The sequence below is a fragment of the Notamacropus eugenii genome, chromosome 3 (genome assembly GCF_028372415.1).
Source record: "Notamacropus eugenii isolate mMacEug1 chromosome 3, mMacEug1.pri_v2, whole genome shotgun sequence".
Taxonomy (NCBI): domain Eukaryota; kingdom Metazoa; phylum Chordata; class Mammalia; order Diprotodontia; family Macropodidae; genus Notamacropus; species Notamacropus eugenii.
The window spans coordinates 371,537,432-371,561,922 of record NC_092874.1 but is presented as its reverse complement, the minus strand read 5'-3'; the positions used below and the strand labels follow the sequence as shown (position 1 = coordinate 371,561,922).

The window sequence follows — 24,491 nt, the reverse complement described above, 5'->3', positions numbered from 1 at the left end:
TTTGATTTTAATGGTCAGAAGGTCATTGAGCAAGCTTATCTTTGTTGTCAGATCTTTTAAGAAAACTTTCATAATTTTGATAATGATGTCTTATTGGGGGAAAAAGCCTAAAGGCTTTCATGGCAGTGTTTTACTATGCCAAATCAAGTGTTGTGGTTTTTTTTAGATAACAAATAATAAGCACAGTAAGATCTCTTTGTCTCTCAGTCAAATTGTGGTCTGCTGTGGAATAAGGCTTACAAAGACTTCCTGTTTCCTCTGAATACTCTCATCAACGATGCCCTAAATATGCATATAGATTATTTTCATTAAAAATATATAAATGGGAAGTAAGCATTTAGGTTGACAATTATTGATGTTCTCTTAATTGACTTTTTTGGTGTTAGTAAAGACTGAGACTTTTTCCCCATACCCTTGCTGTCTTCTTTCCTGCAGATGTTTCATGAACTGATCCCTCAGTATCCCTAAAATTGTGTCACCTCTAGCATGTGATCTCCTCTAGGTACTAATGGTCCATTCCAGATGCTTTTCCCACCTTTGTTTCCGTTAGTTCCATTTCTCTCTTTCATTGCTCTTCTGTAAGTACATCTGTGACTGTGATGTCAGAGTCCAAATACAATAGTTCTATTTCATTTGGTAGTGAAAAAAAAGGCTTGTATTTTTTAAAAAGTGCAAATCTTTCTATATTTATTCTGTTTGCTGTTCTCATTCCAGGTTCATTCTTATATGCCCTTGACTTAAATGACTCTGCTCAGTTGAGTGTCTTGCCTAGCTTTCTTTAAATTGGTCTTATCTACCATTGCTTCTTCCTGTTTTGTGATATGAAGCATGATATAAAAGACACAGAACTGGCCTCAGATGGAGAACTTGAACCTCGATTTCTACCTTAGATATATTCTGGCTGTGTGCCCCTGAACAAGTCACTTAACCTCCAATGCCTTACTGAACTCTAAAATTACAAATTGCAGAGAAGATAGTGACGTGCATCAATAGGAGTTCCTTCCCAAGGAGCTTTCCGTATCAATGAAATTTTAAAAATCTAATCCCTCCCTTTTTTCTGTGCACAATCTTTTATAATCCTGGAATCTTGGTACTAATCTGAAATACCTTGAGATTTCCTGCCTCAGGAGATGTCCTCCTCATGATTTCCCAGGGAACAAAATGGCCTCTTTTCAAGTAATTTTGGCTTATTTTTCATATAACATTTAATTTCAGGTTTGTTTTCTTTCCCCACTCTGGTTCCTGATTCATCAAGAGCTGGATCCCTCTCAGAGACAACTCTGCTATCTTCCTTCTCTTCTTCATGGGACCATGGTGGGATGGGAAGGAGGAGATCCATTCCACTCTTCCCTCGAGACTGAGATTTTCAAAATTTCTGATTAGTTCAAGGCTTGCTGATAGAGGTTCTGGTTTATCCAGTTCATCTACAAAGGGTAATACTATCTAGCCATGCCCCCAGGGAAATGACCACTTGGAAAAGAAAGCGCTGGTGGGTTCTCATATAATATAATTTTAAAACTATTTTATATCTTAAATCAATGTTGTTCTTAGATTCCATATCTGTCTGATAGGTAATTAAGTCAGTTTTGCTAATTAAGGAACTTTTTAGGTTCTTTTGCTTTTCATTTGTGGCCATTGATTTACATTAGTTAAAGTTCTATAGGAAATTTTGCAATATACGTCTGTCCAGTTTTTCATTCATTAGACTTTATTTTCCATCAACAATATGTTTAAAGGGATAGTTGTTTAAAGTAGATCAGATTGTAGATGTTTTAATTATGCCATACATTTTTCTCATTTTTATTCCAGTTTTTTCTAATTTGGATCTTTGCTGTGAGTCAGTACTTTGACTGTAAACAGACAGCTGGTTCGGAAATGATTCAGATCAGTAATGAGCCTTTTCCTGTCGGTTCAAATAAAAGTTTTTTTGGTTATGCTACTTGGTACTCATTACTTCTAGTATTTTTTATTCTTTTCTTAAGGACAGAATTTGTGATATATAGGAGTGCATCTTCCATGTACTCTTTGGCCTCATTCATTCCTTATTCCTGGTTCCTATTTTCTAAATTCAATAAAAATTATTGAAGATCAGAATATATGTTGATTTTATTTGGAGGTTTTTATAAAATTTCTCTATCTCTTCTTCCTTTGAAACCTATTTTAACCCATAAGTTGCATTATTTTCATGTTTGTCTTCTTGGCAAATATTTGTCATAAGTACTGCAATATAAAATGATCAAAAATCCTAAACTTTTAGAGATCACTTGCTTATCCTTTTGCCTGAGGAGGACTGATATGACATCACTATGTTGGGTCCAACTGTGGTTGATCAGACCAGTATGAGCTCAGGAAGCTCTACCATGGGTCAGCCACAAATAGTCCATATGAACATTTGGAGTGGAGAAGTCTCTAAATTTGTATCTTATATTTCTTATAAGCTACTGAAGATCTGCTTTGCTCATAGAGCACAGTGTCTGCTTTGAGCTGGGTATGACATGCTTGGTGGTCCTGTGCCAGTGTTTTCCATGTCTTTAATTCTTCAGAGAGACCTTGAGATTGGCCTTGTATAGCTTCTCTGACTTTTATGTGAATACTTGTCTTCTGTGAGTTATCCTTAAAATAGTCTTTTTGGCATTTGAACCATGTGAGCAGCCCATCAAAGTTGTGCTCTCTGTAAAGTTTGAATGCTTGGCAGTTCATCTCATAAAGGACCTCAGTGTCTGATACCTCATCTTGCCAAATGATCTTCAGAATCTTCCTGAAACAATTCAAATGGAAGCAATTCAATTTCCTGGCATGGTGCTGGTAGACTGTCCAGGTTTCACAGGCATACAACAATGCAGTCAGTACAATGGCTCTGTAGACCTTCAGTTTGGTAGTCAGTCTAATACAGGGATGGGGAACCTGCAACCTCAAGGCTCCATGTGGCCTTATAAGTCCTTATAAGCCCAAGTCAAAACTTTTATTAAAGTTATGAGTACCAAGTAGTATAACAAAAAAAATCATATCTGAACAGACAGGAAAGGGCTTTTCTTAAGTGGATTTGTTCTATGAACTTTGGATTCAGTCAAAAGGTTGCACTTAAGGAACTACAGGGCCAAATGTGGCCTTGAGGCTCCATTGATCTAATATAATACGTCTTCTCTCCTACACTTGCCTTTGGAGGCTCCCAAACACTGAGCTAGCTCTGGTAATGTGTGTGTCAACCTCATTATCAATGTATACATCCTTGGAAAGTATACTGCCAAGGTGAGTGAACTTATTCACAGTGTTCAAAATCAAAATTTCTCCATTTGCTATAACCAGTGTTCTACCTATGGCTGGAGAACATGTGTTCTTGGTGTTAGTTATCAGGCCAAAATTAGCACAAGCAGCAGAGAATCAATTTTTCCTCTGTTGCATCTCAGCCTCACAGGCAGTACTAAGTGCACAGTAATCTGTGAACAAAAATTAGCATGCCAACCATCCTTCCACTTCAGTCTTGACTTGTAGCCTTTTCAAGGTAAATCATTTACCATCAGTGCAGTAGCTGACCTTGATACTGTCTTTCTTCTTGGTGAAGGCATCTAACATCACAGTAGCTGAGATGCACCATAGATCTTCGGCCCATAAATAGTCTTCAGAGTATTAAAGCTCTTTGGTTTGTTAGTATTAGTGTAAAATGGAGGTGAGATGCTGGCTGGAGAACCTGTTTTCTTGGTGTGGGTTGTCAGTCTTCTGGTAGTTGTCTTGTCTTAGAGTTGTCACTTTTATTAAATGTGAATGTTTAGCTTGGAGAGGAAAAGTCTATGATCAGTCTAGCCCTCTGTGCCACACATCACCTTCATTATTCTCACATCCTGTCTGTCTCTTCTCTTTACATTGACATAGTCTATTAAATGCCATTGTTTGCTGTGAGTGTGCATCCAGGAAGTGTTAATGCACTTAATTAATGGAAGGCAATGTTGGTGATGAGAAGATCATGAGACCCACAAGTCTTCAGGAGTAAGTGACCACCGCTGTTGATGTTTCCATCTCTGTCCCTCCTAATAACTCCCTGCTATGTCTGGCATTAAAGTCACCCAGAATGACAAGCTTGTCCTTTTCCAGTACACTGATAATGAGAGTCTTGAGGTCTTCATACATTTTTTTATTTGACCTCATCAGGGTTTGTCATAGTGGGAACATATGCATTGATGAGGGTGCTTTCCTGCAAGTGGCAATTGCATTGTCATGAGCCTGTCCTTCACTACTTTGGGAGGCATACAAGTTTTGATTGCAAAACCTATGCCAGCTTCACAGCACTCCTCATCACTGTGGTCACTCCAGAAAAAAAAAATTTCAAACTTTGGCAAGCTGGCCTTGATTTGCCAGCCTTGTTTCACTCAAGGCTGCTATTTGAATATGATCTCCTGAGTTCTCTTGCAACAAGAGCTGTTCATTTTTCAAGTATACTGAATTTCACGCTGTCCATAGGGGTGTACATATTCCATGTGCCAATGGTGAATAGAATCATCTTTGCAAAAAAATTTTGCACATTTTTTTTTTGCATTTTGACCATAAGGTAGGATCCCTGCCTTCCATGGTAAGCAGCCCAGAATTAGATTAGGTGAAGCAGACAATTTTAGGGCAACTTTTTTAGCCCTTTCCTCACACCAGGAGGTGAGCAGTGCAATTCTTTAAAGAGACTGATCAGACACCCCCAGGGTTGCTGAATCCCACTGCTGCTTCAATCTAGTTAGAAGACAACCCTATTCCCTGGTTCACCTGACGCAGAGTTGTGACTATGGCTCCCATTGTATCCACATCTGCAGCTTCATTACTTGCCTGTCCCCATGGGACTGTGGGGTAGAAAAAAATGGTAAAATGATATAGGTGTTATCTTTTGACTCACACATAAATTGGATTTAAGTGAGGTAGAGCTATGTGAAGTCATCAGCCTCGCTCTCTCTTTCAGATTTGTCTGAGTCTAGTGGCAAGACAAAAATTAAGACAACTGGTAATGGCTTGAGATGCAGTGGATGGCCTTGACCTTTTAGATGACTGACCAAGCTCTAAGCTCTGTCACCTTTATGGCCCACTGGAACAAATTGTTCACATTTAGCTATTCTGCCAGGGAAGTCTTCACATGCATAGAGTAGATACCCCACTAACTCACCAATGGGTTTGAGGCCCCTCACTTATACTCAACCTGGGGTAGCCCATCTCCCAAAAGAGTTTGTCAGGGTATGGCCACTGCACATGCTACAGCTTCTTAAATCCACAAATGAAAGTTGGTAGATCAGGTGGACACCTAAGGGGAAAGCAGCCCTGAAAAGGGCTCAGTAGACCTCCCATCAGAGGTACTGGTCTTCCCTGAACACTCCAGGGAGTAATCAAGTATTGTGTAGCTAGAAGTGTGGAATCCCCAATCATGGATGAAATTCTTGTGGTCCAGAGGCAAAGGAAGACAATATTCCATTGTTTCTCCTTATTATTTCCATGTATATGTAGCCCAAATCTTGTTATCTGCACATATGATGTGACATACCTGACTCAGTGATAAATAGTACTGGAAAAGCCTTGCTGAGCTATACTATCTGTTTGGGTGAAGGAGGTCAATATGGTAGCTGTCCAAACAAGAAAAACAGAATCAGGATTAAATAGATATCATGATGTAAGCATACCCACTTTGCCAGGAAATCCTTCAAGGACACTGACAAAATAGCATTGGTCTTTGCATACAAGTTAGTACTACAAACACCATTAACAAAGCAAGTTATTTGACTTTATTTTTCCTGTAGAGATGAATTTGCACTGATCTAACCACTGATTTTTCTCCTAGCCTCTTCATATGACCAGCAGCCCTTAGCTATGTGATAGCAGCCTTAATTGTTGAGGATTGTCTGATTATGGAAAATAGCAAAGAGCTACCTGTCTTAGGCAAGAATTGAATGTTAAATCTTGGTCTTTCTATGTTTACTGTCTAACTTTACTGTTGCTGTTAGGGAATATACTGATGCATGGAATGGCCTTTGACAAGTAGGAAGTTTAGGCTGAGGAAAATACTGAAGTGTTAGAAGTATGTTAAAAGTAAACGGCATTATTTCTGTACTAAAGTCCAGCTCCTTTCTTGACAATAACTTTCAGCTTAGTCATTTGAGAGTTTGTTTATTGTTGTTTATTTGTGACTGGTCCTGTGGGATGCCATCTTATATTTTTAGTAAAAATTGGTAGAAATAGGATTCATTTCACAGACATGTATTCTGCAGCTAATGCTAGATGACAACAAGTAGAAAGGAATTAATTCTGGAATCGGGATTTGACTTCCACCTTGGACATTCACCACTCTTCGTAACCTTGGACAAGGAACTTCATCTCTCTGGGCCTCAGGTTTAACATTTTTTAAAATGAGGGGCATGGTCTGGATACTATTTGGGGTTCTTTCCAGCTTTTGAATGATGATCCATAAAGTGAGGGATACCTTTAAGTCTTTTCTCCCTTTTTTCTCACAGGACAGCACCAAGAAGTTTTAAATAAAGCTAATGCTTCATCTGCTCTTTCTTTGAGGTTAATTTCCAACTTAGGAGGCATAGTTATTTTTACTTTGCAGCCCAGATTTCCCAGTGCCATCTTGATTAAAATAACAAAAATAATTGTACTTTGAATGAGACTGTGCAAAAGGAATAGCTTTTGTTAGACCATGACATTCTGCTTTGAATAAAAGTCAACTTAATTATCACATTATTGACACCATCATGACAAAATGACTAAGAAGTGGGAAAACAACCTTGTGAGCTTTGGTGAACATTTTAGTGAAGTAAGTAACTTTTAGTTCTCTATTTCATAACTGAATTCAGTCACAAGAAAAATATAGGACTATGCCAAGAAATATGGGGAAATGCAAAAACAAAATGCTTCATAAAAACTGCACATTAACCATAGTAGTAATTTGTCCATAGATCCTTGGCTGATCCACTATAAACCTTTTACATTGAATTGTTTTTCCAGTGGTTATAACAGGTTGTACTCTTCTATCTGTTTCATAACAACTGTGTCACACACGTTTGTAAAATTTCTGACTAGTTTGGGGTTCAATCTATGAAAATAGAGGGTTAACAATATAGTACCGAGACTCATTGAGTTAGGTATTGTATATTTCCTTTCAGAATCAAAGCTATTGAGAGTCCCAACAAAGAAGATGATACACAATGGTTGACCTACTGGGTGGTATATGGTGTCTTCAGTATAGCAGAATTCTTCTCTGATCTCTTCCTGTCATGGTTCCCTTTCTACTACATGCTGAAGGTATGTTGGTTTTTACTTCTTTGCTTAATCTCCACCCTAATTGATTGGTTGCCCTAAAATAAAACATTGACCATGAACTGTAGCTACTTACTTGTCTAAGAAATGATGCTTACTTGCAAATGTCGTTGTAAACTGTTATAGTTAAGTGCCTCTAAGACCTTTGTACAAAACCTTAGGATTGAGGCACACCCCCCCAGCACCAAGAAGATACATTTAAATGTTTATTGAATGTAAAATTCTATGACATGGTATAAATTATGTTCTGTATTTTCCATGATCCACTTTTAGATATTATTGCCTAACTATGTAAGAATGGTTTTAATATTTGATACACTCTCTTAGTAAAACATTGAGTAGTAGACTTATTGTTCCCAGTGGTAAGTGAAAGTCAAATCAATAAGCTACTACTTCCAAACAATGCAGTATTTACAAAATGTAGTATATAGATTTGGAAAAAAGAAAGCATGTGCTACTTGGAACCAGGAAACTCATTACTATTCCCTTTTGCCTCAGTCGGAAGCTGTGTTTCTTTTCTTCCAAACTCCCTCATTTACCAAGTATAGCAAATTGCCACATTTCTAAGTAAAGTATGCTCTAGTTAGGATAAGAACAAAATCTGTGATTTCACTTATATAGGCTTATGTAAGTTGGCGTTTACTCATGATTTCTTCCACCAAGTAAAATAAATTTAATGCTAAAAAGCACCTTAAAAGTTTTGAAGATTCAAAAGGATTTTAAGGATTTTAATTTATTTTATTAATTTATTTATATGTATATTATTATATTTATGTACAAAATTAATATATTTAATATATTTTAAGGATTGTGGTATGAATGTAAAATTGGATCCTATAAGATATTTGAAGATCTCCTTCCTAACTCATTTTCTGACTTCATTGTATTTGTCTTGAAAATAGGGATTATTCAGTAAGTTTACAAATAAGACTATACCTGTCCATCTTCACAAGTCTATTGTTTTATTATTCATTTGTTTAAAAATGTTTATTGATATCCTTTGTTTTTATATTGCCTTCATTTATGAATATATCCTATCCCCTTTCCCCTGCAGAAAGCCATCCCTTTTGATGAAGAATTTTTTAAAAGGGCAAAAAGTAGCAGTTCAGCAAAACTAGCTAAAACATCAGCTGAGTATGATATCATTTCAAATATCGATACTCATAGTCCTCTCCACATCTGCTAGGAAGGGAGGAGGAATGTTTTCTAATTTCTTTTTGAAGAAATAAATTTATAATTAATTATATAATGTTTGATTTCTTTTTTTATTTTATTTTTTCTATTTCTATAGATGTAATCACTGCATATATTTACTTCATTTTGCAACAGTTCATACATGGTTTTTCCATGCTTCTCTTCAATATTTTTTATGATGCACTAATATTCCATTACATTGATTTGCCTCAGTTTATTTAGCCATTCCTTGATCAACAGGCAGCGACTCTGTTTACAATTCTTTGCTATTACAGAAAGTACTATGGATATTTTGGTGTATGAGGGATTTTCTTTCTATCTTTGACCTCTTTGGTATATATACCTAGCAGTAGAATCTCCATATTCCTCAATATGGACATTTAGTGATTTTCTTAGGACAGTTCAATTCCAAATTGTCTTTCAAAATGACTGTACCAATGCACAGCTCTACCAATATTATTGTGTTCATATTCCCCTGGCCCTTTCCACATGAACTGTTTCCAGTTTTTGTCATCTTTGCTAGTTTGCTGGGTGTGAGGTGAAACTTCAGGTTTGTTTTGAGTTTCTTTTAATGATTTGGGGCAATGTTTTATGTGGTTGTTAATCATTTATAGTTTCTCTGAGAACTATATGTTCATCTCCTTTGACCATTTATCCATTGTGGGATGACAAGTGGTCTTAAAAACTTGTGCATTACTTATTTCTTTATATAGCTTATTTATCAGACCCTTATCAGAGATAACTGATACAAAAATCCCCCCCATATTATCTTAGTTACCTTAATTTCATTCATGCAAATTTTCAATTTAATGTAATCTAAATTTGCTTTTTATCTTCTCTACCCTTTAAGAGCTTCTCTCCCTCTTCCATTCTCCCCCATACATGTTAAAACACCTGACTTTTTCCATTTTTTATAGTATGATCTTTACTCTTCAGATCACATACCCATTTTGAGCTTATGTGGTATGTGATATTGATCTAAATTTTTTTCTGCTAAACTACTTTGAAAGTTCTCCTTGCAGTTCCTGTCATTTAGGGAATTCTTCCCCAAGTGATTTATATTCCCAGGTATATCAAACCCTGGATTATCAGTTGTTTCTGATTTGTTATCTCATCCATTCATACTTAAAGGGAAGCCTTCAGGTTGGCTTACATAGAGGCCTGGGATAGAACTCTAGTCTATAAAGTCAGGAGCAGCTTGATACAGTGGAAGGAGCACAGAAGTAGAATTAGAGGACCTGAAGTTTAGCCTCAGTTCTGCCATTTACTAGCTGGATAATGTTGGGCAAATCATCCTACTTTTTTGGTCTCATTTTCCTCATCTATACAATATGTAGGGCTTGATTAGACAGTCTGTGGGGTCCCTTTCAAGAAAAAAAAATTCCTGAGTTTCTGTAATTCTGTAGAGTTCATTTCTGTTTTTCAATAAAATCTTGGTAACCCTACTCTTAATGCCATAGAAAGAGAAGAAATGTCTATGCCTGTTAACCTTCAGGATCAAATATAAACTCATCTATTTGACATTTCAAGCTCTTGGTAGAGGGGGAGGGGGAGGGAAGGCAGTCAGGATTAAGTGACTTGTCCAGGGTCACACAGCTATTCAGTATCTGACATCAGATGTGTACTCAGGTCCTCCTGAATTCAGGGCCAGTGTTCTATCTATTGCACCACTTAGCTGCCTCAGTGTTTCAATTTCTTAATAATCTGGACCCTCTTTCTGCCTTTCTAGTCTTCTTTATGCTTTACTTTCTTTCACACATTCTATGGTTCAGCCAAACTGACCTACTTGCAGTTCCTCACACAAGACAATTTCCCCTCTCCATGCCTTTGCACTAGCTCTCTCCCATCCTTCCTCTTTCTTCATTTTTGTCTCTTTAACTTCCTTCAAATCCTACCTTCTGCAGGGCACCTTTTACAGTCCCTCCCCAACCCCCAGTCACTAACACTTTTCCTCTCTGAAATTACCTCCCATCTATACTATATCATAGATATGCCTACTTATTTACATGTAATCTCTCCAATTAGAATGTGAGCTCCTTGATGTCAAGGATTGTTTCTGCTTTTCTTTGTATGCTCAGTATTTAGCAAGTACCTGGCACATATTAAGTGTTATTAAGCACAAATGTTTCTTGACCAGTTGTCCAACCACATAAACCAGCTTTGATCCACATAGGATTTCTCTTATGGATTCTAGAAGCAAATAATTCAACTTCTGCTCCTGGAGAGCTGAAGTGGAAAATCACATTCAAAACAAGCCTTTTCAGCTTGTCCAACCTGAAATAAGTATCTCTTGGTGGTTCTTCTCTTCTTCATTTTCAAAAGCATTATGTAGTCTTTACACCAAAGTGAATATTAAAGAATCCTCCCTTTGGTTCTCTCCCAGTGCAATTCTGTAAATCTAGAAAAGTTGAGATTTGAGATTAGAGGAATTCTGCTGTCTTGTCTTAGATGTAAATGACTTGCTATTTCAATGATCCTGTAAGGTTTTTAAAAAATAAAATTTACAGAAAAAGGACCTCCTTTCTTCTCTTGAAGAGCTAAAGAAAGGACTATGGACCACGGAATGTTGCATAAGCTCTTGGAAATGGTTGCTATTAGCTGGTTTTGCTTGTTTTTGTTTATTGAAGGAAGCTCATTGATTGAATGAGTATTTAAAGACAGAGATACATTTGGAAATGATTGGAATGTAAAAACAAAAAAATGGATAGCACTTTCTTAAAAACAAAAATAAAATTAGCCTTTTCTGGCAGCCAGCCAAAGAGGGTAAGTCAGATTCCAGTGAATGTCTTGTCCAAAGAGAAGTAATGATAATAACGATAACTAAAATTTATATAGAGCTTACTATGTGCCAGGCACTGTACTAAGCACATTACAATTATCTCATTGATCCTCACAACAACCTTGGCAGGCAGGTGCTATTATCCCCATTTTACAAAGGTTAAGTGACTTGCCTTGTAAGGATCATTCAGCTAGTAAGTGTCTGAGGCTGGATTTGAACTCAAGTCTTCTTGACTCCATCCATAGTGCTCTATTGCTGATGCTAGTAAAAAAAAAAATTTTTTTTAGGATTGAGTCATGGCCAAGACACTTTTTGACACTAAACATGTCGGGATTAATACCACTTTGACTAATATTCACCTTTTCTATTCATGTAGTGTTTTAAAATTTGGAAAATGTTTTATATGTATTATCTCATTTGAAGTAGAATTCCAATTATAATTATCCTAATTTTATAGGTGTGGAAAATGAGGTTCAGTGAAGTTGAATTACTCACACAAAGCCGAGTTACTAGCTCACCTTTTAAGTGTCAGAGGCAAGTTTAAACCTACATTTTCTAGCACACTCTATCCATGAGTTGCACTGTCTCTGGAATAAGTGACCATTCATATTACTGTCACTTGTGGATGTGGCAGTGACTAGACCCCCTAACTTTCAAGTCACAGAGTAATGATAGATTGTAATTTTTTTCATATCCCTCTTGCTGCGTTCAGTGGTATCAGGAAAAGAAGTCCTTTAAAAAAATTTAAAGTAATACTAGCAGATTTCTTAGAATTCATTTCCTCTAAAAATTGATAAAGTTGCTGTCATGTTAAGGTACTTTACTTCTTTCAGCTTGTTAAAATTAATTTAGCAATATTGCAAAAGAAACTATAAACCTGTATTTTTTAATCTCCTATACTGTGCCCTGTGTAAAGCATTTCAAATAATTTTGGACAAAGCAGAAGCCCTTAAGGAGTGTGTTTGATGGTAATGATTTTAATTTGTTTTCCATAATGAAAACAAATTTGTCTCTTTTCACGATGGTCTTTTTCATATGCTGTAGGACATGATGTCCTTTCGTCAGAACCAAAAGCACTTGCCCTTGACTCAAACCACTATATCTGAAATAGAACACTTTGGATATAATGCTGGCCATCTGCCCAAATATAAAGTACACTGAGATCTAGCTTTATCTGTACTAATGGAGAGTAGAAGCACTATAGATATAATCCAAAACAAGATTGTCCTTGTATCATTTGTGTCTTGCTTTGGGATGCATTAAATGACTATTTTACGACAGACTTTACTTTCTAATGATGCTAGTTTATCCTAATCATAAAATCATTTTATATTCCATTAGCACATACCAACCAATGGGTGGTAATGGAAGTGTAGTTAACCAGAGCAGGACCATTCTTTGTGGTAAGAGAGAAGACAGCCTGGCATTACATATAGTGAAAAGAGAACTAAATTTGGAGTCAGGTGGCCTTGGCTCAGATCTTAGCTCTTGAGTTTATTGTCTATGTCCTTGGTCAAATTGTCTTACCTTTTTGGACCTCAGTTTCCTTTTGTGTAAAGTGTGGATAACAATGCTCGCAATTCCAAATTCAAAGGGTTATGGTAATTTAAGTGTTTGATAAGCCTTAAAACTACTATATTAATACAAGATTGTTATCATTTTCTGGACAGTCCGCATACAAATCATTGAATGGGTATGGTTTATCCAGCAAAATTCTCTCTATACTAATAGCTTACCAGCACTTCCAAACTTCAAACTAAATTACAAAGTAGCTGTCATCAAAATCATTTGGTATAGTTTTAAAAATAGAAAGGTAAATCAGTGAAACAAAAAAAATCAGAAATAAGTGAACTCCATACCTAAGCATTTGGTAAATCCTGAACTATAAATTATCTAGAAAAGAATTCCATATTCATAAGAATTGCTGATATATTGATTGGTTTTATCTGGAACCTAGAAAACAGTCTGGCAGAAATTTGGCTTAGACCAGAATCTTAAGTTCAAAATGGATATGTGACCTGAATATTTTTAGATCATAGTTCTAGAGGTCATTAAAGGTCATAAGGAAGCTCAGAGTCATTAAAGATCATAAAATTCAACAAATCAGAAGAAAATTTCACAGATAATGAGTAGATGATAAAATGTTAACCAAATAAGATAAGGGGACGTTTAAAAAGATAAAATAGACAATTTTAATTACATAAAAATGAAAATTAATACATCTAGGATAAGAAGGGAAGTAGGAGATGGGGGGAGAAATCTTCGTATTAAATATCTCTGATAAAGTTTTGATACTCAAGATATACAGACATGTAACAGAAATATGTAAGATCAAAGGATACAGACAAACAGTTCTCAAAGGAAAAATTACAAACTATTAACAACCATATGAAAGAATGCTCCACTAATAAGAGAAATCAAAACAGCCTGAGGTTTTACCTCACACTAGCAAATCGGTAAGGACAACATAAGATGGGAATAATTGGTATTGGAAGGATTGTGGAAAGACAGGCAAACCATTGCATTTTTAGTGGAAAGATTTAGTTGGAAAGATTTCCCACTTTAGTATTTCCTTAGATTGCCCAATCACAATTCATTCTGGTAGCCCTAGATCTTTGTTGGACTAGTTACGCCTCTTCCTACTCTGCTTTGTTAACTGGGCTACATAGCATTCATTTATTTCAAATCTGCTCTGATACTTATACTAAGCAGACTAGTTTATATTCCTTGTTTTTAGAAAATGAAATTGCTAAAGTCTGAGTATTTTAATATAAAATACATGCTGTTAGGTTTATGAGATTATGGGAGAAAAGTATAATTTTCATCAGTTGACAAAATTGACTTTTTAATAGGTACAAGATATAAATCAACTGAAATTCTTGATGCAAGTTCAACCTTGCCTGAAGATGTTCTTGTGTAATAGCAGTGTAATGCCTCGGATTGCATCCAGAATTCTGTCAAACTTTTTTGAAGTACATAAATGTTTTTATGAATCTACTTGTGGTAGATTAAGATCTTTTGTGAGAGGCTCTATCAGTTTCACACTGCACAGAACATTGTATATAGCAGGTACATTGCAGAGCAGATAGGAGAATTGATCTTGAGTCAGGAAGACCTGAATTTGAATCTTGCCTCAATTACTTCCTAGCTATATGATCATAGACAAATCATTTAATCTCTTTCTCATCTACAAAATAAGATATGAGATAAAGGAATAGAGAAGAAAATGCCCAATGCATTGGCCATTCATGTGGATGCAAAGCGAAATTAAACATGATATAATGGCTTGCCAAGGACAATCAAAGGAAAAGGTCATTTATAGCAAATATGCTGACCTGGTTCCCAAAGAAGTTATAAATGCAGGTGACCCAGACCAGCAAAGACCTGATGAAAAAGCCATTAAAGAGATTACAGAAAAGACACAGGTAGCCACAGAGAAATCTGTGTCTCAGAAGGTTGCTGAAGCTATGTCAGTTTGAGATGCAGATAAACTAATCTTAGCTCAGCATATCTGGTTATATATAGATATACCATCTCAGCAGGAGCAGTTTTCAATTCTGGAGCTAAACAGAGAGTTATTTGGGTGATAGAAATGCAAAACAAAAAATCAAATGAGAAAATATGTGTAAAGCACTATCTCATTATTATATTTTTATGGTATTCACATAGAAATAATCCTGGGATGATTTTGCTATTATCCTTTTTGGCTTAATATTCTAAAACTATGTGCAGGCATATAAAATAACCTTTTTTGTAGTTGAATGGGCTGCAAGTTCATCCCTTGTAGACTCATTGAAAGCGCTCTTCCTCCGTCATGATATGGAGGTTCTCTGCTAGGCGTTGATATTTGAAAACTTTTTGTTCTATAGAAGTTGGAAATTGAGTCTTTTATGTTGCAATGTCTGTTATATCATTGCTTTTAGATTTTTAATGGATTGGTGTTATCCCTGGGCAGCAGTTTGGTCTGCGATAAAAATTGATTCTAATATTAGTTGAATTCTGCAGGATATTTCCAGTATGGGGACTTGTCTTTCAGTCCATGGAAAGTAATAAGCTATTGGTGTAGAATTTTAGAAACCATGGCTGGAATTCACATCTTGCTAGGTATCCAATAATGGGTGATAAACTTTCATACCTATGGTGATAGTTTGCACAGTTTTGTCCATTTCCTTGCATATTCACTAAGTCTAGGCTCTTTGAGAAGCCTTGTAATTACTCTGAAAGATGTAAGAACTCTAATCAACCATGATTCCAGAGGACTAGTGACAAAGCACGTTACTCACCTCCTAACAAAGAGGTGATGGACTGAGGGTAAAGAATGAGACAAATACTTTTTGGACATAGCCATTGCTGGAATTTGTTTTGCCTCATTAAAATATTTGTTATAAGATTCTATTCCCATACTGTCAGGGAGGCAAGAGAGAGAGAAAAATTGATTTTTGTTAATGGAATCAATACTAACTTTTTTTAAAGGAAGTATTCTTCAGTTTCCATAAACAGTTCTTGCATGATTCAGCAATCTGTTCAGTGCATCATTGTCCAAATATTATTTTTTCACTGAGCTCACGTGGATGTCCCCAATGGAGCATTTTTTTTTTATTATCCTCCTGGATCATAGCCTCCAAGATGGATATAGGGGTGAGGGGAGTGCAAGAATTGAAAATGACACTTCGGTTCAGAACCTGAGTGACAGAAAGAATGGTAGTACTCTAAAATAATGAGTTATATTTTGAACATATTGAGAGTAAAATGTCTATATCCCAGTTTGAGATATCTAATAAGCAGTTAGAGATGGGAAATTGGAGACAGATTAGAGCTGGAAATATAGATCTGAGAATCATTTGCATAGAGATAATAATTGAAACTATTAGAGCTGATGAGATCACTAACTGAAACAAGATAGAGGGAGAACATAAAGGGCCCAAGATGGAGTCTTGGGACATGGTTAGTGGGCATGACTTAGTTGAAGATCCAGTAAAAGAGGCTGAGGAATAGTCAGATAGCTGGAGAAGAGCAGTGTCACAAAGCCTAGAGGGTCAAGCTTATCAAAGGGGGAGGGGAGGTTCCATGCCAGCAGCCCCCCAAAAACCTGCAGAGGACTGGAAGGGAAGACTCTGCATGCATGCTCATGTGCTCATGCACACATGCACACACACACACATAAGGAGAGTGTTTCCTCCCAGTCCTCCTCCCACCCAAACCTCCTCCTGTACCAGCAGGCAGAGTGGATGGTGTTATAAGAAGTAGTGGCAGGAGGAGGAAGTGGGCACAGAGATGGCAACTGAGAATAGCTCAATTTCCAGTCCTTTGCCAACCTGTGCAGGAAAGCGGGTACAAAAGTTGCAGAGTTCAATCTTAGCAAATCAGTTGAGGAGCAGGGCCCACTGGATGTGATCATATGCAGACTGACTGATGTTATCCTGGAAGTTGATTAGTATGATAGCCAATCCTTGGAGCTGGTTCACAGATTCCAGGAATATACTAATGCTCACCCTGAGACTGCCATCCTGGAACCCCTCCCTGCCATTAATTTATTCAAAAGATTGAAGCCCACATGAAAGATGAACAGATCTGTTCCATACCCTTCCTAGAGTTCACAGGTTTATGTGGAGAAGATAGCATGAAGCTTCTGGCCTTCTCATACATTTGCAAAAAATCAGAGTGGCCGTCAGCATCTGCTGTCATGAGATGGCCATCATCTTCAGCCAGGAAGCCCTCAGTGACATCATGCCCCTTTGGTGGTTCAGAACTTCATCAATAACAATTCCATCCTGTACAAGGTGTTTGTGGTGGGTGAGACCTACACCATGGTACAAAGAGCATCTTTGAAGGACGTTTCTGCAGGAATATCGGACAGAATTAATGTTCTTCAACAGCCACAATACGTTAAAACCAGAGTCATCTTCCATCGGGACAGCATTGCACAAAATAGGAGTGTTTGTTAAGCCCTCTGATGATTTCAGAGAGATTTTCCAGGGCCTTGGAGCAAGTACTCAGAGGGTTGCTGTTTGGGACTGACACTGTTATCAACAATCAGATTAGATAGCATGCAGACATTGATGCCAACACATTCCCAGGCTATGCAGGTGTGACTGAGTTCTTCACTGAACTCAGTGAACTCCTCATGAACCATATAACCACTGTCCTGAAAGGCCAGAACCTGGAGGTGACTCCATTCAATCACAAGCTCCTGGCTGACTCACCTGGAGGTGAGTGGGCCGATGGCACCAGTACTGGGTGCTGCAGTAGTGTGATGGGCAAAAGACTTCTGGAATGAAAAGATTGAGACCAACAGCTTGGTGAAACTGTAGCACCAAACACTAGGACGCAACACTGCTGTGTCCCCCAGCTTCCAGCAGCATTGTGTGGCAATGCTGGCTACCAAAGTGTCCTCCCAATAACCAATGGCACCATGGACCAGGGCATAAGCAGAGGGCCCATCTAGAACCACGATGACAAAGTGAACAGCTTATAAGAGTTCCACTTATTACTACAAATTTCCATTGATTATTTTTAACATGATTTCCTGATGCAGTGATCTAAAAGGAGAAAAAAAGAAAAAAAAAATGACACAGTGACCAGAGCAGGAGAAATGGGATATTTCACCCAATTCCATTTCCAAATTTTTCAACAGGTTTACACACACTTTTATTTTCACCACTAGACCTTAATGTGTGGGATGGTTGGTTTTTGTTTTTGGTGATTTATTTTGTGGTTTTAGATCTGGAAATTAAGAGATCATTAGTAACTATGAAGAAATCAGTTTCAGTTGCAAGGTGAGGTCCATTTTACAGTTCTGAAGGTGTAGATTAAGACTAATATTATGTTGAACTTGGTTGTTACTAAGATTATTATTACTACTATTAATCCATATATAAGCTAGGGTGTGGTTTAAATTATTCTAGCAAAAAATGGAAAAGTTAGCAAAATGACTATTAAAAACAAACTTCTCTTAAAGATCAAGGGTATCCTGCTTGCTTTGCAGCTGGGTATTTATTCTCTTTATTTAATTCTCTTCTGAAATGGGTAAAGAGAAAGGAAATTGACTTTAAAGATTTATTACGAGAATAAGAAATCAACTGAAGAACCTTGAATTAAATACCCAATACCAGCTGACTTGTTTATTATTATATTATTATCTAAGTAATTATCTATTACTACCTATTATATTGTTATCTAATATTATATTATTATCTATTATAATAATTATTCTTATATTATTATCTATTATATTATTATTATATTATTATCTAAGATAATTCTCTCTATCAACTTTTCCTTGAGTTGATTTCTTCATTTGTGTAATCAATCAGAAAAATTACACTAAGGGTATTAGGAAAAGAATAATTTACATAATCTTTAATAAACCCTTTGAGGACTGGAAACATCTTTCTAGCTCTGGATATTTTTGCAGCTGACTTCAGTGATTAGAAAGTAATGTAATCTAGATTAAAAGTAGTTCACTAGCTAGGTTTTCATTTCTCTTTCTTTTCCAAACAAATTCTTATCCTTGTTTTCACTTTTCAACGTTGTGCTCATAATAATAAATTTCAAAAAACCACCAGAAATATATTTCTAGAAATGTAAGAAGTGGGGAAATTATATGAAAAGTGTTGGACAGCAGGATATAAAAGTTTTTATTGTGTCACTAATTTTGATTCTTGGTTCTATATAGTGTGGTTTCCTGTTGTGGTGTATGGCCCCCAGCCCTTCAAATGGTGCTGAAATGCTGTATAGGCGTATCATCCGCCCCTTCTTTCTGAAGCATGAATCCCAAATGGACAATGTGGTGAAGGACCTGAAAGACAAAGCCAAAGAGACCGCAGATGCCATCGCTAAAGAAGGTGAGACAGATTTATTTAATTAAATATTTAGGGAGTTGTACTGAAGTTAACTCATATAACCCTTGAACAGAAGCTTTTCCCATCCTATGTCAGTAATACCCAAGAATGCTCAGGGTAGTTATCTTCTTTATAATATTTTTTAAATATAATATTGTTCCCCCAAATACATGTTAAAATGATTTTTTAACATTTGAGCTTTTTAAAGTTTTGAACTCCAAATTCTATCCCTCCTTCTTTCCCCTCCCCCTCCCTGAGACAGTAATCAGTCTAATATAGGTTATATGTGTGCAACCATGTAAAACATGTCCATATTGGTCATTTTGTATAAGAAGACTTGAAAAAGGAAAAAGAAAAGAGAGAAATAAATAGCACCCTTCATCACTACTCTTTTGGGATTGTCTTGAATCATTGCATTGCTGCGAATAGCTAAGTCATTTACAATTCTTCATCGTACAATATTGCTGTTACTGTATACAGTGTTCTCCTGGTTTTGCTCACTTTATTTTGCATCAGTTCATCTAAATCTTACTAAGTTTTTCTGAAATCATCCTGCTTTTAATGCCTTACAGCACAATAATATTCCATCACAATCATATACCACAGCTTGTTTAGCCATTCCCCAATTGATGGGCATCCCTTCAATTTCCCATTCTTATCCATAAATATTTTTGTATAAATGATCCATTCCTTTTTTTAAAAAATCTCTTTGGGAGATAGACCTGTCAGTAGTATTGCTGGTTCAAAGATATATTCACAGTTTTATAGCCATTTGAACATAATTCCAAATTGCCCACCAGAATGATTGGATCAGTTCCATCAACGTTACATTAGTGTCTCAGTTTTTCCACATCCCCTCCAACATTTATCATTTTATTTTTATGTCCTATTAGGTATGATGTAATACCTCAGATTTGTTTTAGTTTGCCTTTCTCTAGTCAATAGTGATTTAGAGCATTTTTTTCATACGATTACTTTGGGACCTTCTACTCTTAGAGACCTTTAAAGATTAAGATTAAAAGTGGTCTTGGAGGTTTTCAAAGCTGGCTTCCCTAAAAGAAGTGGCTGAACTAGATCACCTTCATCTCTCTTCTAGTACTTAAGTTCTTTATAACATGTACTATTTGGGTTGTTTAAAACTAGATGAATTTCATCAATGTCCTTGGTTTTTGCAAGACATCTTAGCACTAACTACATACTGTTGTGTCTTGCTGTACTTGAAATATAATCATCCAAGTTTTGTTATCTAACTAAGGCATATATCCTGTGTGGCAAAGTCATTTACTGTTCTCTCCTTTTCACTCCACAACAGCCAAGAAAGCTACCGTGAACTTACTGGGTGATGAAAAGAAAAGTACCTAAACAGTGAACTGGATGAAAGCCCTCTCTGTTACACACTTTACTCTCCTATTACAGCTCTATTATGCTGGGGACTGTGGTACAGTAATAAAAATAACATTGCCTTGGAAACCTTTTTGATCTGTTAAAAAGGAATGTGTTGTAAGTTTTTTGCTTACTTCTTGCTGCTGTCTGTATAAGCAGTGAGCATTTTAATTTAATTTCATTCAATGCAGTGGACAGTGTTCAAAGTTTCTTGAGAATGTATCCTTTTCCTCTCTGAGCAAGGAAAGACATCTGTCATACCACAGTGAATACAAATAAAATTAAAAATCTCACAGGCTCCATGCTTTACTGGCTTCTCTGTGCATGTATCTTCTGTATTTATGGTTTGTGGGTTTTCATGTAATATATGATTTTTGTACTAGAATCTTGATGTTTTAAACCTTTTTGTTTGTGCACATGCAGAAATATATTTCAAAGGGTAGATTTAAACTATTATGCTAGAGAAGATACAACGTAGCAATATGAATTTTGTAGCAATGATGTTATTCAGTGACTGCCTATGCCATTTGTAACCATTCTGTGCAAAAAGTGAGAGCACTTATTTGGATAATTATGAAAACCTAATAAAAACAGCATGATGTCACTGGTTAGTTTTTTTCCTAGAATGATCTCTATTATGAATGATGATATACAAAGTGCTAGAAAAAATGGATAATAATGTAAGTAAATTATACAATATAAAATCGAATGAAGTTTGTATAGCTTTGTCAGTTTATTTGTACTTTCTTAAGATGTCTAGCTTTTTCTTCCCAGAATTATAGAAGCTAGTTGTCAAGAAATCAAGAATAGAAAGTGTGTTACTCATGTCAAGAATGGGAAAATTTATATGCATATCAATAACTAAGGGTCTGCTATTTCAGGATATCTAGGATTTTCTGTTTGTTTTCAAGTCTGTTCTAGTTTGTTGGAATCTTACCTGCTGCCATGTCTAGCCTTTCCTCAAGCTAGAGAAGATTGTTTCTTAAGCCTTTTCTCAGAAACTCTATCCCTATTTTTAAATTATTCTCCTTTAGCCACTAACAGAGGACTTGCATTTCTGACCAAATGCTGTATTTCTGTGTACAATTGAAATACCATATTCATTAGATTGAAAACCAATGATGGAGAGAATGGAAAAAGCAGGAATTAATTCCTGCCAACCGAGCTTTAATTTTAATTTTAATTATAGGTCTTCTCAAAACTTCCCTCCACTTTACTTCTCTGGTTTTTAAGTCAGATACAAGAGACAACTTTATCCTATAAATGCTATTTTTATAGCTTCTTATTAAATGCCTTAATTTCTCTTTTCTGTTGAAATTATTTCATGATATCAGTTCAGGCACAGACCAGAAGTTTAACAAAATTAAGTCACGTGCTTATTGCAGGGCACATATATTATGGGACACATTAACAGCTTTTGTGGCTATAGCAAAAAGGGCTGCAAGAAAACTGAAACTTGAAAGCTTTATAGGTCCATTTTGGGTTCGATAACAAGAAATTAACTACTCCTAAAACACCAATCAGTAAATTATTTTAAAAGTTATTGTGCTTAAGATAATGTATAAATATATATGAGAGATAATCAGATATGACCAAAAGGTTATCTCATAATGAGAAAATATAAAATTGGGAGGCAAGATCATCTTAAATAATGTTATACTGAAATAAAGTCTAACATCAATATTTTGATATGCAACAAATTGGAACATTTGGGGAAGACAGTAGAATTGTGAAATTGGTCAAATTTCCTATAAACTATTAGTAAGGGTGAATTATTTCTTTAAAAAAAAACAACTAAGTAAACCATATCACCAAATCAAAGGAAAGTAAAAATAACTACTTGGGGGGAAATTCCATTCCTGTAGCCAAAATTAAGGTATTTCTAAATATTAAAATCTTTCTCCTTGGATTCAGAAACCACACTTTTCTGACTTTATAAAAACAGAGTTAGTATAGTATTTGACCTATGTAGCCTAATTTCATTAGACAAATTGGGGGATCCTAATTTTCTCTTTTGATCTTAAATTACTAACAAGCTACCAATAGATAACTACTGTGAAGTGCAAAGTAACTATTCTAAAATTATGCACTTAAATTATGCACCTTCTTTCAAAAAGTCCTGCTCTCAGCTCATTGTTTCCAGCAGTTGATATACTGTTGTAATTAACAAAAATTGTGCTGAGAACTCGTCTCTTTCAGGCTTTCATGAAATAAAGCTCTTCTAGAAAAACTTCATGACTGGAATTTGGATTTAAGAAGTTTCAACTTCTGTGTGTGGCAATGAGCAAGCTTACGTTTGTCATGTGCAACTGTTTGGGGACTGCAAGTGGCTGTCTAATATCGACTTGTACCACTCTGTTTTCAGAAAGGAAGGAAAGAACTCAAGCTTTTCTTTTACTTGAAAGTGCCAAGTCATTATCCTTCAGATTAGTGTAGTTACTGATGGTCTTTAAAATGTCTTGTTGGAATGGTCAGTTGGAAACAAGTATTGCTAGCCCTTAGTTCTATTTTATCACTTGTACTGAAGATGTACTGTATTGAATAGTAGACCCAAATAAAAAGCTGTTCTTAATTTATTGAGTTTTTTTTTCAATATTTGTTCTGACCAAATATTTGAAGGAAAGTGGTATTGTAAAGTAAGAAAAATAAAGAAGAAATCTGATTATTTTACAAATGTAATGAATTACTATTATATAAGCTAATCCCAATACTTTAAATGAGTGTAGAAAGTCTCTCCACTAAGTTAAGTGATTGGTCCATTGTCTTCCTGCAAGTCAGAGGGGAGTTTTCTTGACCACAAATCTTCCTTGCTCTATTAATATCAATTATGTCATACTGTCTCATGTCATCATCATTTTGGTAAAATGAATCATATTATCATATATTTAAAGGCACCTGAAATTAAAACATTTATTTAAGCATTTAAGAACACACCTGCATGACAGAATTTCATATTTAAAGACCTATCTTTTTACACGATGGCTGGGTAAGCTTTGAATATTCAAGGAGATATGACCAAAGAAGTGGAAAAAAAGCATCAACTGCTTGAGTAAATACTCTCAAATACTCTCAAATCTTTCTAATAAAAAGAAGAAATAAGATGGAAAATTTCCAAAGATGAAAAATATAAAAACAATCTTTAAAAAAACTTAGCTGTTGAATATTCATTCAAACAAAACTTCAATTTCTTCAATTTCTGCACTCAATTTATATAAGCAAGTATCAAAGACAAAAACAAAAAAAAGAGTAAAATAAGACATTAGAGATTTACTTCTAAAAGGTAACTGGGACATTTTCAGGCTAGAATTATAACTAGAGTAGTTCAGTAATCACTACTCTTCAGATATTATGACAGAAATTTCTTTAGGCATAAGGAAAGAATAACTTTCACTTTATTGCACTTATTGAGGCAGTAAAGTAGACTAATGTTTTCTAATTTCAAAAAAACAGTTGAAATGAAGGGCTTTCTGATTGGCCCTATTCATTAGTATCCATGAAATTTGTAGCTTCATATTTACAATAATACTACAGGTTTCATTAGATACTTCTTAAAGCTATGTGATTCTGGGAAGCTCACTTCATCACCAGTCCTCAGCTCAATATCATGAAATATCTACCTCAGAGGAATAAATGAATATGTGTGAATGAATGAATGAAAAAAAAAATATTGTGCTAAACATTGGGGGACACAAATTAAAAAAGGTAAATGGTCTTTATTCTAAAAGGCTTCACATTCTAGTTGAGAAGATAACACATGGAAGATTGGAACTGCAAATCATATGGAAAGATCTCATGATCTTTGGAGTATGTCAGTAATGCCTCTTCTTAAATGATATTTGCATTGACAAAAATCACATCATTTTCTGAAATTGAGTGAATTAGCTTCTGGATCTTGGGGGGCCAAGAGCATAGAGGTATTATGGGAATGAATGAATGAGTGATCAAGAAGAAAATGTTTTCCAAATTTTGAAATGTAAAACAGGATCATATTGTACTTTAAGTTCTCAGTTACC

General features: G+C 35.7%; 1 protein-coding gene and 1 pseudogene across 1 annotated transcript in view; both read left to right on the top strand.

Annotated features, from left to right (window-relative positions):
- The window catches only part of LOC140496990 (receptor expression-enhancing protein 5), a 41,322-nt gene extending 18,268 nt beyond the window's left edge, over window positions 1-23,054 (top strand). Inside the window, exons 3-5 of the mRNA XM_072597445.1 lie at window positions 7,128-7,266; window positions 18,930-19,098; window positions 20,408-23,054. Coding sequence (XP_072453546.1) covers window positions 7,128-7,266; window positions 18,930-19,098; window positions 20,408-20,457 — 358 coding nt within the window. The 3' untranslated portion in view covers window positions 20,458-23,054. The remainder of the gene's footprint in view (window positions 1-7,127; window positions 7,267-18,929; window positions 19,099-20,407) is intronic.
- Window positions 15,208-17,751, top strand: LOC140496989 (inositol-tetrakisphosphate 1-kinase pseudogene; annotated as a pseudogene).
- Window positions 23,055-24,491: the final 1,437 nt, after the last annotated feature.